The sequence below is a fragment of the Staurois parvus genome, unplaced genomic scaffold (genome assembly GCF_062004578.1).
Source record: "Staurois parvus isolate SC_StPar_1 unplaced genomic scaffold, SC_StPar_1.0 ptg000597l, whole genome shotgun sequence".
Lineage (NCBI taxonomy): Eukaryota > Metazoa > Chordata > Amphibia > Anura > Ranidae > Staurois > Staurois parvus.
Window position 1 is genome coordinate 1,832,801 of NW_028318393.1, and position 15,914 is coordinate 1,848,714.

Consider the following 15,914-nt stretch of genomic DNA (forward strand, 5'->3'; position numbering starts at 1 on the left):
CGAGGAGAGGAGTAAGTTGATAAAAGTTCAGACAGATAATAGGGTGTCAAGCCATTAAGGGCCTTATAGGTGAACAAGGGGATCTTAAAGTCTATGTGAAACCTGACAAAAAGCCAGTGCAAGGATTCCAGGATAGGGCTAATATGATCACTTGTACCAGACCTTGTGAGGATTCCGGCTGCAGAATTTTTTACATATTGTAGTTGATTAATAGTGGATTTAGGCACACCATTACGGTAATCAAGTCGAGAGAACACAAACGTATGGATCAGTTTTTCAGCTACACTGTATGATAGCATAGGACGCAGCCAAGCAATGTTTCTCAAGTGGAGAAAAAGATGTTCTGACAATATTTTGTACACATGGATCAAAGGTGCCATCTATAGATAGGCTATCAGGACTGGCCTGGCATGACTTCAGTCTTGTCACTGTTTAAATGAAGGAAATTGTATCCAAGACTTTATATTACAAATACAGTTAGATAAGAGAGAAGCAGCCAAAGTAGAGTTCGGTTTAGTGTGGAAGTATATCTAAGTGTCATCAGCATAGAAGAGATAATTGAGCCCATGTAATCTAAGTATTTGGCCAAGTGGAAACATGTAAATGCTCAAAAATAAAGGACCCAAGATTGAGCCCTGAGGAACACCGAACTTGAATTGACCAACTTCAGATTGAAATCTGCCAAGAGAAACAAATTAATAGCAATCAGGAAGATACGACTTAATCCATTTCAGAGCCTATTCTGAGACTCCAAATATGGTTTCAAGGTGAGAGATTAAAAGATTGTGGTCTAAAGTATTGAAGGCAGATCTAAGATCTAGTAGAATAAGAATAGTTAGTGAGCCGGAATCAGAATCTAACAGAATCTTAAGCATCTACTAGTCCTGCATTGCACCGGAGGACACTTCAGTGAACATATTGAAACATATGTTTAGGGTATTTCTATTGCCTGGAATTATCCATTTAGGTTGAGACTGCTTGTAAAGAATGCCCAAATTGTGTTGTTTACAAGAGACAAGAGGAATACACAACCCAACTTGTTGTAACTTTCTAATAGACTTTCTCATAGTTGCTGAGACCTCCTCAGGGCATCCTTAGGCCTTAGGGTTTGTTGTCCGCTTTTCAATATTCATTATCGCGGGGCCTACTAAAGATCAGACATCTTTTAGCACTCCAAAACTCTTCTGGAAACATGTGGTCCAACCTTTTGGGTGCCCAAAGCAGAGAGGTCCTAACTTTAAGTCACAGGTGTTTTCAGAACTATGTCATCTTAGTAGAATTCAAAAGTTGCACACTGCTTTATATCAACCACAGGGGAATAAAGTATGTGAATGTTTCAACCATACTCTACTGGGCATGCTCCATAGGCTGGAGCAAAATCATCAAGACCTTTTGCCTCAGCATGTGGGAAATGTTGTATGAACCTACAATCACATAGTCCATTGGGCCACAGCTACATCCCTTACTTTCTAATGTTTAGATTTTGTGATTTTCCTGTTGATCTTTTGTTGGGGATGCCTGAACCCCTAACTTTATAGACCCCTAAGAAATGAGTCCAAGCTTACTGGCACTGCCTGTTGCAGGACAAACAATTGGTGATGGAACAATATCAACAATACCTGAAAGAACCAGATGAAGCAAGCCAGAGGCCAAATGGGAGTCTTCTCTATACAATTTTGAACAGCAATCTTTTCCAGGGCACACAATGTATTTTGTATGTTGTATCTTAAAGTGGTTGCAAAGGCTCGAGGTTTTTTTTTTTACCTTCTGTATTCTATGCATGAAGGTAAAAAACCTTCTCTGTGCAGCAGCTCCCCCCCCCCCCCAATACTCACCAAGGCCCCCTCTTAATCCAGCGATGTGCACTGGATTCTCAGCAATCCCCGGACTACCTCTCCTCACTTGCTAAGACAGCAGTGGGGGTCATTGGCCCCTGCTGCTCTCAATCACAGCCAGTGAGCCAATGAGAAGAGAGAGGGGGCAGGGCCAAGCCACGGCTCCATGTGTGAATGGACACACAGAGAAGTGGGTGCCCCCATATCAAGCTGCTTGCTGTGGGGGCACCCAATAGGAGGAAGGGGCCAGGAGTGCCAGCGGGGGACCCAAGAAGAGGAGGATCCAGGTTGCTCTGTGCAAAACCACTGCAGAGAGCAGGTAAGTATGATGTGTTTGTTTCTAAATTGAATCCTTTAATATCACTTTAAGGGCAAAGTGGACTATTCAAATGATTATGCTAGAACTCAAACCTTGGGTGCACCATTTGAAATCTTGTCCAGCTGCTGTGGTTACCAACTCTTAAATATCTGTAGGGGTAATTGATCACCTGTACTCAGGAGAGATGCCCTCTCTGACCTAGGCCCTGTGGGAATGGTGTCTTCCCATTCTTCTTCCAGTTGAGCATGTAGCTTTGGCACCCCTGCTGGAACTTCCTGCAAAGGACATCTCTCGTCAAGAAAGCTCTGATCATCCTATTGACAATGGGCTACATTAAGATCCTCTTATTGAGGATGGACATTCCTTGAATGCTGAATATCACCTGCCCAAGCAAACCCCGAGAGGACTTATGCCTGTCAAGTACTCTGATTATGTTACTTGCAATGTTCTTTACTCTGCTGTTCTTTAGATTACATGCTGCCTGTTGGTCATTTGAAAGGGAGAGGGAGGGGCAAATATAGGAAGGTGATGTTGTGTGGCAGTCTCTACTGTTGCACTGAGTGGTGGTGCTGTTGAGCAGGTGATGGCATTAAAAGTGAGGCAGCCATACACAGACTGCTCACTTCCTGATTAGAGCCAGAAGTAAACACAGCGATTGTGTGATTGCTATCTACCTCGGGTGCTAGGAAACGTTTACAGAGAACTGACTGTCCTCTGTACTAGGATTTCGGTGTCTATCTTGGGGGAGCCACAGTGTGAATGGACACTAAGTTCTCCTGAGGTTTGCTCAGCTATTTTAGATCCAGGGAGGCTGTATACAGCCCCTGCTGGGTCAGTCTGGCAAGCCTGCAGTGTAATAATGAAGGGATAGGGATAGCATCCACATGCTAGCTAGGGAGAGTTAAGACAAGTGCAGGGAAGGGATCTGATGTGTTGGAACAGTGTAGGAAAGGTCTGAAAGATCCCCCTGGATGCTATTTCCAAATTTGGGAAAGATCCTGTTCCACCCTGCAGCTGCTTTGACACATTTTTACTCCCTGTATCACCAAAATGGCACCCTAATTAGAGGGCAATAGGCTTAATACAGATCTGCAGGTCCTAACCCTAGACAACCTGGATAATAATAATCATTGTGTTATCACATGCACCATAAGTTACAGGAAAGAGAAGCATGTTTGTATTACAAGAACTCAAAATTTCAAAAAAGCTAACTTCAATAAGTTGACATCCTTACTGTTCAACACTCAATGGCACCAAATATTTGCAACAAAGAGCACACAAAGCAAGTGGGACTGTTTTTTAAAGATGAATAAACAAGTGTGTAAAGCCATAGCTTGTGTGATTTTCTTTCCTGCAACTACAGACAGTGTTGATAGGGGATTCCCTCCTGTGGAGCTATGTGTTCTCCTGGTGGGAAGAGGGGGGGCAATAATCGCATGAAAAATCTGACAGGATGGTTGCACCCAAGTCATACAACATTCTAAATAGATACAATCAGCCTGCCAATAAGTTGATCAAATCTTGGCCGGTCCCTACTGAACCCTGATGTATATGGATAAATTCTAGTGTAAACAATTCAAATATATTAGAAAAAACAGCCCTTAAATAGTACAAAGTAGCAGGTAAAACAAATCACAAAAGTTTTTTCTAACATATATTAATAGTTGAAAGGTTAGTAAAGAACAGATAGGCCCCATAACGATCAAACACAGCAAGCTGGTCTCAAATAACAGAAAAAAGACAGATGTATTAAATAATTTTTCTCTTCAGTTTTTACAGATAAATACAGGTTTGATGGTCTTAGCAGTATTATTAATGAGGTTTCACCAAAGGTACCTTTGTCGTTGACCTAAAACCATTCTAATTTTTAAAGACACCTTACTGACTATAATGGTACCAATATACAAAAAAGATTGAGATGTACAGACCAGTTAGCTTAATATCAATAGTATATAAGTTATTTGAAGGAATGGTAAGAGACTCTTTTTTTGTTTGGCTGTGATAAAGGTATCATAAGTGACTGTTGGAGTAGATGAAATTGTATGTAGATGGATAGGAAACTGCTTACATGCTCAGGTCCAGAGAGTAGAGACAAATGATTCAATCTCCGAATGGTGTAAAAGTCTGAGTGATGTGCCCCATGGTTCTGTCTTGGGGCGAAAGCTGTTCAGTTTTGTTTATTAACATAGAGGTTGGAATCAAGAACTCAATTTCAGTGTTTGCTAATGATTCTTAATTATGCAGATAAATAACTTTACCACAGGAGTTAGCTTCAATACAGGAATAATGCACATGCAAAATACACATTGGTACACATGCTGATGGAAAAGGATTTGGGGGTACTTGTAGAGCACAGACTTAGCAATAGTATGCAATGTCAAGTTGCAGCTAGCAAAGCTAGCAAAATACTGCCATGCATACAGTTCAGTTTTGGTCACCATTCCTCAGGAAAGACCTTGTTGAAGTAGAAAGAGTTCAACTAAGGACAACAAAATGAATAAGGGGAATGGAGTACCTCAGCTATGACAATGGTTTACATACTGTAGATTACAGTTATTCACTCTGGAGAAGAGGCGCTTAAGAGGGGATATGATTACATAGTACAAATATATCAAAGGTGATTCCAGTAACTGTGATAAACGGTTTACTCTAAGGTCCCTGAAAAGGACAATGATTTGAGGTTAGAAGAAATGAGGTTAGATTGGGGAGAGGATTCTTTATTGTTAAAACAGTAAAAATGTAGAACTCCCTCCCCCAAGAAGAGGTACAGTACTAGCTGAGAGTATGAAGAATTCTAGAATTCTAGATGTCTTTTTCAGGAAGCAAAATATAGAAGGCTATGGGAATTGTTAGAGAATAAAAATTACACATGCATGCACACACATAGACTGAAGTGGATGGACCTGTATCTTTTTTTTTTCTTACAAACTATGCAACTAAATGTTAAAACAGTTCATTATAAACTGTCATCTACTGTTATATACATAGAAATGTGCATGGGTCCAGGAACCCATCTACTGGTGATTCTTGAATACCCACAGAAAGTGTTATAAAAAAATTCAAGAACAATATTAGACGACCAATTAGACCTAAACTTGTCTCTTGAAAGTTTCAATGTGGTTGGTCACACAGGAAAAGTCACACAGCATAGGCTGTTAGAAGGACACCCTGGTTTCCTTTCTACTAATCCTGTATAGGGGGGTCACTGCTTATTCTTCAGGGGATTACACAGAACTCAAATTGAGTTAAAGTTTACTGATACTTATAGCTTTATAAAGTTTTGGATAGAATAGGAAAATAACTCCTGCCAGGTTTTTCTTGCTGTCAGAGGCGTTGTTGGGGAGATTTTCCTTTGCTTCCTTTCTGGTAAAAAAAATCTTAAATGACAAAATCTCTCAAACAGCAACACAGACAAAAACAAAAGTGTTTTTAAAGTAGGAGATAGCTAGAACCATTGTCAGCTTTTCCTTGTTGTCTGTTTCCCTGGTGCAGATTGTCACTTTGGGGTTTATTTACTAAAGCTGGAGAGTCCAAAATTAGACTCCCTTCTGCATAGAAACCAATCAGCTTCCAGGTTTCATTGCCAAAGCTTCATTGAACAAGCTGAGGTTAGAAGCTGATTGGTTTCTATGCAGAAGAGAGTCTGATTTTGGACTCTCCAGCTTTAGTAAATAAACCCCTTTCTGTCTAGTAAAAGGTTGTCCCCAGAATAGAAAGCGGAGTTAAATCTGTCTAACAGAGCCCCATATAACAGTAAATACTGACAGGGGTTCCAACCTTTCCACATTAAATGAAAATTTTTGGATATAGATGCACTTTAAATTTTGTGAACTTACTGTTGTTGTATTTCCCGGACAACATTTATATCTTACTGAGTGTTTTTCTCTTTAATAATTATACTGCTATTCATTGGTTCCGTACACAGCTGTAATTACTTCACAGTACCTGAGTGTGCTTCTTTAGTTATGTTGCTTAGAATTGCAATCTTTTTTGCAGGTTCCTGTGAAAAACAGAGTATTGATAAGGACACAGATCAGATCCCAAAGAACGGTGATTTTAATGCAGATACTGAAATGTTCAGGAAGCCCATACAGAAGGTATGAATTATTATAAAGCAGAACTCCAGAAACTTCTTTACATATCCTTGTTGTTGATTTCCTACCTTCACTGAATATGCCATCCATCTCCTATTTCACTCAGTAGTTGCTCTGAAATAGCCTATTCATTTTCACATCAAACCATTAATTGCTTTTGGTTTCCTGTTTGTAAGATTGGTGGCTGCTATGCCTCCTATTCCCTCAGCCACTGGTCTTGGCACATCCCTTCTGTAGTTCTTTCTCCAGGAAGCAGTGATGTAATTCAGCCCCACTTGCAGTGGTGGGTGTACTGAGACTCTCAGACATATTCAACATGTACAGGCCTAGTGTACCCGCTCACATTCACTACAATTCCATGTGGTTGATGGGAACTGTAGTTTCCTTTTACTGCAGGGAGACATGATATGATGTAATCCCTGCTGTTACAACTCTTTCTTGGCAGAGCAGATGATGTTATCTTTTGAATTACAGAGATGAGGTCATGAACATTCAATTAGACTTTTAACCTATGTGGTAAGGCTTTAATCATTTAAATAATATTTTATGTGTCTCTTATTTACTTTACTTTCAAACCATGTAATGTAACTAAACACATTTGGTGCATACCTAAGCATGGTACTTTTTCTTTAAAGCTGAACTCCAGCCTTACCTTAAGTCCTCCATAGTTGCACCGGCTCCTTTCCTGCACTGAAATTGTTTACTTTGATTCTTTGATTTTACTACACACTGTGACCTTTTAGAATATGCATTAGAAGCTCAATAGCCTGCCTATTTTCCTGGCTGGAGGTTGTCCAGCATCATCTAGCCCTTTCTCCAGCCTTAAGCTGTCCTATACATATAGACTGGGCTGAATGAAACAGATTCCTCTATCTACTCCACATAGTGCAGATGGACCAATCTCACACTGCAACGATTGTATTTTGACAGCTGGCCCCACCACCTTCCAAAATATTCAAACAGTGCCTGGATGTGATTGGATGCATCCTCTGTTTAGCCGACAATTTTTCCTTCTGACTCTTGATTTTTCACTCATGAAATATCCCTGGCCCATCTCTTACATTTCTTGTATTTTAGTTTTTCCATTATGAAGGCTCAGTATCTCATGTGGGCATGCATGCATTTGCTAATGGCCTACAATATCCACTCCTGCAGACTGACATCCACCTACCAAGGCCTATTACCTCACAATTGTCAGATTTACTGTTGCATCAGAGCTGAGCAATTTTGAGAGGGGAACTGTGGCAGGATGAGGAACATTTTCAGGAAGCAATGTACAGCTCCCTGCTTACCCCTTCCACCAGCCATTATCTGCCTGCATTACCTAGAGAAACACAGAGACACATTTATAACCTCACTGGGTCTAAAAAGGATATGTTTTGAAAATAGAAATGTAATTAGTAAGTTGATTGTTGTGATTAATTTAAAGTAATTATAATAATAGTAAAAGGATGTGCGTAGAATGCAAAATTCAAAGAACCTTGGCTCACTTTCGGAGTGTAGCATTTATGGATCCCAGAAACAGATGACAAATCCAACAGATTATGTACATTAAACAGTCAGATGCATTCATCAAGATATATGCTTCTAAAATGTAAAATGTGGTTTCTTGTTTACTTATGAGAGATAGGAGGGGGAAGTAATGCCACGTCATCCCTTTAAAACTGGGCATAAAGGGATTTTCCGTGCATATGTAAATGCAAAATAAGGCACTGGGTACATCTATTTATTATTTTTAAAGCCGCTGAATCTGCTTAATTCATATGTGTTTAGTTTTAAAGGGATGAAGCGGCAACCCAAGAGGGGAGCAGGAAGGCAACACAGACATTATATTACTTGTGCCAGTCACATTTCACTGGAACAGGTTTTCTACCTTGTCTGATAGATTGTCCACTCTTAGGGCTCCTTTACATGTGTGGCCATGTTTGGCATCCTGCATGTTAACCGATTAAGCCTGCAGTAACATTTCATTACACGCCATTATACACAAAATAGCAGGAGCACTGGCTCAATGTATGTTATATGACATGAAAAACATGCCTAAATAATTAACACAATAATAATAAATAGTGAAATAAAGTCCCAAATGTGAAATCAAGTGAACAAAAATCCCTTTCACATCCAGAAGGTGATAAGTGCTCTGTGCTCCCCTCCTGTGTACCCCCACACTCACCAACTTTAATGGACTCTTATGGTGAAATAAGAGTCTTTCACGCTTTTGCTGGGGCATAGGAAGTCATGCTGGAGCTTGTAGTCCTCCTGATTAAATGTTGCTTGTCATTCCCAGTGATTCAAATATAGAGCCGATAGATACAGTATATACAAGTAAGGAATGGAGAGAGGCATCCAAAATAGTGTAATTCAATTTATTAGTAAAAGCAGACACACTGGTATTGTACTCACATGTTTTCAGATACAATAGGCATGAATCTCCAAGTGTACAATAGTAGGTCGCTAGTGTTCCACAAGGTTGTACCTTTATAGGACCAGCACCCCAGATTTTGTTTAATATTTTTATTAATATTTTTTGTGCTTTATTGATTGGTGTGTCCTAAGCGCAGGTTGTCATTATCTATCATTACACGCCATTGCAACATTGTCCCATTCACTTGATGTCGTTTGATTCATAGAAATTTAAAAAATATTTAATCGGTTAGAGCAGCATTACAACCAGAGAAGGAAAACCTTTAAAAATGAGAGGACTTTAATGGCAGCTTCATTATTTTTGTCAGTACAGGTTTCCTTTCAAATGTACATCTGGGGTAAAAAGTACATCTCTACAATACATACACATATAATAGTTATCGCTTTAAAAACACTACAAGTACAGAATATGTTTATCCAAGCCCAATATGTAACTACACAGGCCAATGCAAACCTATGATTACTTGCAGTATATAGCCATTGTTTTTAAATGCAAACTAAGGTGGGCAATATAAAACAGTAGAACTTAGCTATGAAGTCAGAAATAGTCAAGACCAAACAGCAAAATTAAGAGAAACACACAGAAGAAGCTTTTGTGGCCAAAAAAACTTTTACTTTTAAAAGACTAAATGAAGCACAGGTTCACTTTAATATTAAATTACACAAAGCATTTTTAGCATGTGTAACTGAAAAAGAAAACTGACAAATATTACTTACAAATATCTTGATATAAGATGTATCAAAAATTCAAAACACTTTAGAATTACAGTAAATATCTAGACTGAAAAATGTACCCACACACCACTGATAGCCAGAGTTTCTCTCTGCTATTCCATCACATTTTATTTCTAGCAACAAAAACTGGATCAACTGATACAATGTTGAGTCCATAGTTCCATGAATACAAATGATTGAATTACTGAATTAATCTAAAATTATTAAAGCTGCTAGTATAATTAACATTGTACTAATAGAAATAATAGCAGCCATAGAGTATAGCGACTGGTGGTTAATAGAGGAAAACTGCTTTGCAATAAAAAGCCCACATTTCACAAAAATACAATTAATATGACAGTGCTTAATTGAAGGCAAATACAGATAAGACGTTGATGAAGAACATTGAAATCTGTTTTAAAAATCTGAAATGTAATTTTCCAGGTAATGAAGGAAAGTGGCCAGTTGATTATTCCAAAGGAAGAGATTTCTGAAAAGCTGCAATTTGAGCTTCAGGATGCAGAAATAATCCCATCCAAAATTAGGTATTTTAACAGTTTTTTTACAGAATGTAATCTTTGTGCTTGCAACAGCGATAGGAAAAACAGATAAAAGCTTTTTGTGTCCTCTATACAATAATATAACTGTTGTTGTTAATTTATTATATTATTACACATAATGACTACCCCTGTTTGTTCTGTTTTCGCATGTCAAAGGGGCTGTTTTTGTATCCCATGTATCCTTTTCATTTGTGAGAATTTTTCCTGGATATACCTTATTGTTCAACTTGTCCTTGCAATTCACAGCCTTTACAGAACCTGTCGTCAAAAAGTTGATTTTGTTCTAAATGAGACCATACTTTATTATTCAACTTTCTTGAATACCATAATAATAAAGTTCATGTAACATTATAGAATTGAAGAAAGACGTTCCTCCCCAGAGTTACTAAGAGAGTTACTTAGCAGAAACGTATATAAAGGTTGGTCATGGCTCCCCTCATGTGTGATTTAACATCTGTAAGTTTAGACATTCTGTAAAACAGTATTTAAAAAAATGGAAATCTGGTTTAAAGTCTGCAATCAAAATTAAATGTGGTATCAACTTTTTGACAAACTTTTTTTCAACCTGTTTATACACGATAAAGTGTTTGGGATTAAAAGAACCATTTTGGTGTTTGCAGATGGTACAAAAACCTGTAATAGTGTAGAATAGAATACAAGATGCCTCTATCAAAACACTTTCTTGTGTTAAACTCAAGAGCAGGGGCATTATTCCCTATACAAAGCATTATTAGCACTTAATCTTGAATATACAGTTACATTTTGCAGAAAAAGTCAGTATTAGTATAGGACATGGTGGACCGCAGCCGTGAGAAAATATTAAAGCTGAACTCCAGGCACATAAACTGTCAGTTTAAGTTCACCTTAAAAAAATAATAAATGCACATGATTTTGCAGGTGAAAATTGTGCATTTATTATTTTTTTTACACTGCAGCCTGCAAAGCATTACACCCACAATCAGTGGATTGCTGGTGCAATGTCAGGCTCCTGCAGACACTCAGTACAGCTGTCTGCCCATACCTTCATATTAGCAAAAAATGAGCAAAAAATTACTGAAGTACAGGAAGAGTCAATGAAGTACGAGAATGCTCATTAGCATTCTTGCAGTTCATTGACAACTACAAGCCATCTGCCGCAGTGGAAGATGGGATATGTAGTTGATTCATTCACAAATCTCTGTAAATGAATGATGCAGCTGTGTTGGTGGAGCCTCACATAGGATCTCCCACACCCTGTCACGGGGGAATCGGGGGTGCAAGGGACTGATCCAAAGTAACATGTTATATGTTACACCGTAAATACAGGTTTAACATGTTACAAAAGATGAACTTTTCCTTTAAATATATTACTCAATAGCCAGAAAGCGTATAGCACCAAAATGTCTTTGCAAACACAGTTATTACTTTGTAAAAGTAACTGTGAAATCATCACTGTGCCGCACTGGCCTTTGCTGGTAACACAACTGAGACAGACAGAAAGAAGTGATCAACAGATACATCAAAGGCAAACAAACAGGCACTTAATCAAAGGTTAGCAGGAACAACCACACAGAAAGAACAGCAACTCAATAGTTGCACTGTGACAGAAGGTGGCCAGGAAAGCAGGGAGACACTCAAGGTTAGAAGAAAAACCGACAACCAGAACAAGATTGGCAGGCTGTAGTGAGAAAACTCACAGAGACAGAAGCAACGCAACACCTTGCACTGACACAGGAGATTGCAAATTAAACAGAATGTTCGCTAACTTTTTTGATGGTTAGTGGGGTCAAATTGATGTTTCATTTCAACTGTAGCGATGGGCAGTTTTGAATGAGCAGGATGAAAACATTCCCAAAGTTCTAACTGAAAATGTTGTATTGTAATGAAACCTGTTTATTGCGCATTACAGTCATATAGACTGGATTCAATTTTATGGATTTGTTGAACAAAATTAGTTCACTGAATGATGGCAAGACAGAATGCTCTGCTGAGTGAGTTCTACATGAATGAAATTCTACTCATGTGTACCTATGTTTTCTGTAAAGGAGGTTCCAGTAATTAGAGAGGCCAATCACTGAGTAATGAATATATAGTATATTTAACCCAAGCAATCCCTGTGGTCCTTGTTCCAATGTATGGTTTGGAAAATGATAAATATTTGGATCACCTTTCCTGAGGGTTATCTTCCCTTGGGCAAAATGTACAATATATTTAGAGTGTCTCTTTACTTGGACCTTGCTTCAGCCTGATGCATGTGTCAGGGGCCCAAGGACTCAAGTTTCCAGTTAGACTAAATATCTGGAGGAGGCTGGGCTGGAAAAACATCTTCTAACTGAGGAGTGTTGCAGAGGAGCTAGGTAGAAAAGCATTGTCCATCTGGACATTGTAAGAAGGGCTCATAGGCCACAGTTAAAGTGATACTAAATCCAGGACCCTGCATTCTCTATATCTGGCCTCCCACAGTACACAAAACATGGATATGCAATTATTTTAGTAAATATAAACTGCTCAATACCTTTATTCATCAGCAGTTAGAGCAGTCTTGCGACTTCTATCAGTGTCCACTTGAGCACTGGTAGGAGGAGTTTTCATTCTCCCCTAATTGTCCTATGAGGCTGCAGGACCCCTGACCCTCTGTCTGGACAGTGCTGATTGGCCCTGTGCTGATCACATGCACTCTCCCAAGAAAAAAAACTCTAGCAATACACACCAAGATGAGCATGTGCAGCTCGCCCCCTAGGCTCTGTTCTATCAGCAGATGGATTGAGGACAGTGGAAGAAGGGGAGGATCAGAAAAGACAGGATCAAACATCCTTTTTACACAATGCAGAGGATTAACCCCTTCGGTTCCACATAACAATCATGCTTTCCTTCATATACAGACTGATTTTACTGTTGTGGGTTTAGTAACACTCTAAAAGGTACCTGTAACTGCTCTAAAAGAGTCAAGACGCAGATTTAGTGAGATCCCCTGCAACCTAGGAATAACTGTGATTGCTCCTACAAGTGAGAATGGGACTGAACAGAGTAAGGACACAGTGATGAGCTGTAGCACATAACAGTTAGCAAGGGAAACTAGAGGTGTGTGATTGAAGGCTAATGCACAGGTAGAGGCAGTACAAAGAATAGAAAGAATCCATGTTTCATCTTCACATCTGCACTGATATATGAAAGAACGCTTCAACCACAGCCAATTGCTTTCCATTCATAAAATGAACTGAATCATTTAACTGTACACTGAAGCCTAGCCCTGCAAATTACACTGGAAGAACAGGTCTCCTGGTATGATCACTGGGGCGTCACATGACAGGCATTTTACTCTGCTCTGTGTATCAGGAGCAGCTGTTAGTGCTCCTGATACAGAACTGTCACTACTCCTGTAATCTGCAAGGCTGGGCTGTCTGGCTACAGCTTGCTGGAAATAGATGTCTGGAACAGAGGCAGGAGAAGCCTACATCGTAGCTGTCCCCAAACCCTCTCCTACTTCTGTGCTGGCTAGGCCTCGTATGCAACCTTCTATATCTCTGCTTCATACAGCTGAAAATTGTAATTTTTAACATAAAATTGGTAAAGGCTGTAGCAGAACCCAGATTAATCAAGACAGAAGCATTTTTATTTAAACATTTTGATGGATCCCAGAAAGACAGACTGAGCTTCCTCAGAACATTGACAATAAAAATGCTGCTGTTTTGGTCTGTGCTACTGTATGTGTAGTGGACACTTTCCAGTATATTGGTAGGTGAACCTGCTTATTGCAATACAGTTTAAATGCAACTCCTGTTATTCTAGTTAACCCTATCCCTTCTGGTCTGGGATTCTATAGCTAGTTTTAGCCTAGGGCTTGATAATCAGCATAGGCTAGAGCCAGGTCATTGCTTCTGCTGGCCACGTCGGTGTCACAGGCAAATGATGTCTAGTCACATGTAAGACTACAAACAGTTAGGGAGGGACTAAAGAGAAGAGTAGATAGAAAGATTCTGAGCTCTAGTGCCATAGTTTTGGTGCTGGACCACAGTTTCTGCTGGTGAGGACTGCATTCCAGGAGGGTTGGAGAAATGTTGAGAATTCCCCCCCCTGACCACTGATCTTGTCTTCAGGTCTTTGACACAAAGATAGTCACCCTTAGGCGACTTGCAATTAAACTTTGCTGCAACATTCATCTAAAGTTCTTTGATTAGATTACTGATTTATTTACCAGGAAGGGAATCCCTTCTGTTCATAGGGCCTGTCGTGGGTAGAGGCACTGCCAATTTTGTGATCAATACCACTCTTCCAAATGTTCTGGTTCTGTTATTTACCTACAGGTTTACCACCATATCCTACTTGGGGAGGGCCATTTTCATACCGCCCCCCCCCCCCCCACTGTGGAATTAATCCACCTGTATTGAGACACTCATGAGGGAGTAAGTGCAATGGACTATATATAGGTACTGTCTGACCACTTTGAGCCATACCATGATCAGGAACAGATGGTTGCTGACTACCATATGTCTCATCAGAAAGAAGGGGAAGATGTTTCTACTTTTAATAATCAATCAAAGTTACTCTTGTCACGTTTGGTGTACCACACTGCTATGCCTCCTTCTGCAGTGGATCCTATGAGAACTAGTCAGTTAGTAAGAGGCTATAAAATAGTAAAGTCATAAACATAGTCCTCAAGTGAAAACCTCCATGTGAAAAAAAAGTGAAAAAAAGTCCAACTCCTTCCTCTGAACAGATAATAGTGTGGTGAATCAAAGCTGTCACTTCTGGAGGAAAGCCACCACCAAGGGGAATCAGATGTACGCTTACTATAAATTGGGGACCTTCTAGTAAAAGAAAGGTCAAACAGGCTGGTTTTCATGTTATTCTCCAAACCTTCCATGTACATTGGCAGTACTCTCGACTATCCTAAACCACAAATTGTGGACATGAAGGGATAAAATGGACCATATAGCGTAAAACCCTTAAAACAAATGTATTGAGCCTTATAATAACATTTACAATAGTTAAAATCAATTGCGAAATCAAACAATACTCCAATCTGGTAAAGATGGCGTTTTACCTTCACTTCCAGCTGATAATGCAAGCACATCGCTCTTCTCTATGGATTTCATCACTGACGACTTCTTCTGGGGCAAACTCCTGAAGAGATAATGAATAAAGGAGGATGGATGGTGATTCCCAAGAGAAAGGGCTTTAGAGGCAGATTGGAATTATCTACAGTTGTGACTGTAAAATTGTTCTTCCCACCCTGTCATAATTAGTTATCACCAAGTTGTTGCTAACTGCTACCGTGTGCTGTGTGTTAAGCCTATGCTGAAGTGTGCAGAGTCCAAGTCAGAAATACAACTTCTACTCTTAAGTTTGATTTGAGCGACTCAAAGTTGCCAGAGCTCTGGAACAAGAAACTGTCAGATTTGACAAAGGTTGTCATGTACCTTGGTTGGAGGCCGAGCTGACGAGAGGTCTTCCCTTGTGGCTCTGGTCCGAGCACCCCTGAATGTGATTACAGAGATACAAGGCTCAAAGAAGCACAGCTTGGTAGCAGGTCATTTCCAGAGCCATTGTCAGGATGTGCCAGGGTCAAACACGATAAGGCAGAAGCGTGGTCAGGTAGCAGGCTGAGGTCAGTACCACTGAACCAGGTAGAGCGAGGTCTAGTAACAAACCGAGGTCAGCACCAGGAAAGCAGGCATTGAGTAGTCAGAGGCAAGCCAAGGTTGGTATCCCAAATCTACAGAGCAAGGTCAGGAACTAGCCGGTTCGGAAATCAGTCAACGTAACCAGGAACGCAGGTCATGGGTAAACTGAAGAACATACAGCGATTAGCACACACCAGAGTTCCCTTGAAATAGGCAGCTTGGCACTTAGGCATATAGATGTGTGCGCTGATGTGCGCTGGTGCATAGAAATGTGCCTACATGTCATTGCACTTTGGATATTAGCTCATGCTTGTCTGTGTGTTGTGTGCATTAATGGTGCGAGTATTGGTCATCTGACAGGTACA

General features: G+C 39.8%; 1 protein-coding gene across 4 annotated transcripts in view; it reads left to right on the forward strand.

The window, feature by feature from the left end:
• LOC149449887 (myomegalin-like) overlaps window positions 1–15,914 on the forward strand; it is a 415,368-nt gene that overhangs the window by 278,294 nt on the left and 121,160 nt on the right. For all 4 annotated transcript variants that reach the window (XM_089692642.1, XM_089692639.1, XM_089692640.1 and 1 more), the window contains 2 exons: window positions 6,151–6,251; window positions 9,831–9,931. In XM_089692642.1, coding sequence (XP_089548768.1) covers window positions 6,151–6,251; window positions 9,831–9,931 — 202 coding nt within the window. The remainder of the gene's footprint in view (window positions 1–6,150; window positions 6,252–9,830; window positions 9,932–15,914) is intronic.